Here is a 958-nt window from a genome sequence, read left to right on the forward strand (position 1 = left end):
GTCCCCCCTCCGCCTCCCTCTGCGCCCCTGCGCCCCCGCCCTGCAGCTCGGCCCCCGGCTCACAGCCTGCGCCCGGTCCCCACCCACCACCTCCTTCCCCGTCCGCTACAACCGCGGCGACTCCGGTGCCCTCCTCCTCCTCTTCCTTCTCTTCCTCCTCAGGCCCTGGGGCCGTCGCCGCGCCCTCCATCGCAGCCTCCTCTTCCTTCCCCCAGGTCGCGGCTGCCTCATTCGGTCCCTCGGGGCCCTCCGGCATAATCGCCGACCCAACGGGCAGCCCCTCGGGGCCCGGAGCGCCCCGGTCCGGCTCTGCGGCCTCGGTCATGGCCACCGATCGCTGCCCCAGCGGGAGGGACTTGAGTTCCCTGCCCTGCCCTCCCCTGCCCTGTCCTCCCCTGCCCTGTCCTCCCCTGCCCTGTCCTCCCCTGCCCTGTCCTCCCCTGCCCTGTCCACCGCGCAGGGGCTGGTGCTCCGGGTGGGACCCTCGGTGCCGGGGGCCCCCACGTCCCCTCTGGATCACCCCACGCCGGGCTCCCTGGTTTTTACACCCCTGCCCGGCCAGGTGAAGTCCAGTTAGCCCAAGACTCTGTCCTCCCAGGGTGAAGGCCTTTGGGGTCTTCCTCCGCCCGCCACTCGTCTTCTCAATTCGCACCCAGACCCCAGGCCGGATGCGCGCCCACGGGTGCCAGGCCGGAGAACTCAGCCCTGGAAGCGGAGCGCTGGAGCTCTGTCCCCGGCCCCAGGTTGACCAGAAGTGCTCGGTGCCAACTCCATCCCCCCGAGGGCTGGGCGGGGTGTGTCTTCGCTGCCCCCGCCCCCCTCTGTTTGGGTGGCCTGGGAACCCGGCCAATGATAGCCTTCCTGTGGCCCCGGTGCATTTTAATGAGAAGACTGGTTTTACTGGCCTAGGGGAACAGGAACAGCCTCTAGTTCCAGAGCCATTTAAATCAACAATTCT

At 69.2% G+C, this 958-nt stretch overlaps 1 protein-coding gene across 1 annotated transcript in view; it reads right to left on the minus strand.

Moving 5' to 3' along the window:
• Clic6 (chloride intracellular channel 6) overlaps positions 1–325 on the minus strand; it is a 37,085-nt gene extending 36,760 nt beyond the window's left edge. Inside the window, exon 1 of the mRNA XM_013027427.1 lies at positions 88–325. Coding sequence (XP_012882881.1) covers positions 88–325 — 238 coding nt within the window. The remainder of the gene's footprint in view (positions 1–87) is intronic.
• Between the last annotated feature and the right edge of the window lie 633 nt (positions 326–958).

Source organism: Dipodomys ordii, unplaced genomic scaffold, assembly GCF_000151885.1.
Source record: "Dipodomys ordii isolate 6190 unplaced genomic scaffold, Dord_2.0 Scaffold104, whole genome shotgun sequence".
Lineage (NCBI taxonomy): Eukaryota > Metazoa > Chordata > Mammalia > Rodentia > Heteromyidae > Dipodomys > Dipodomys ordii.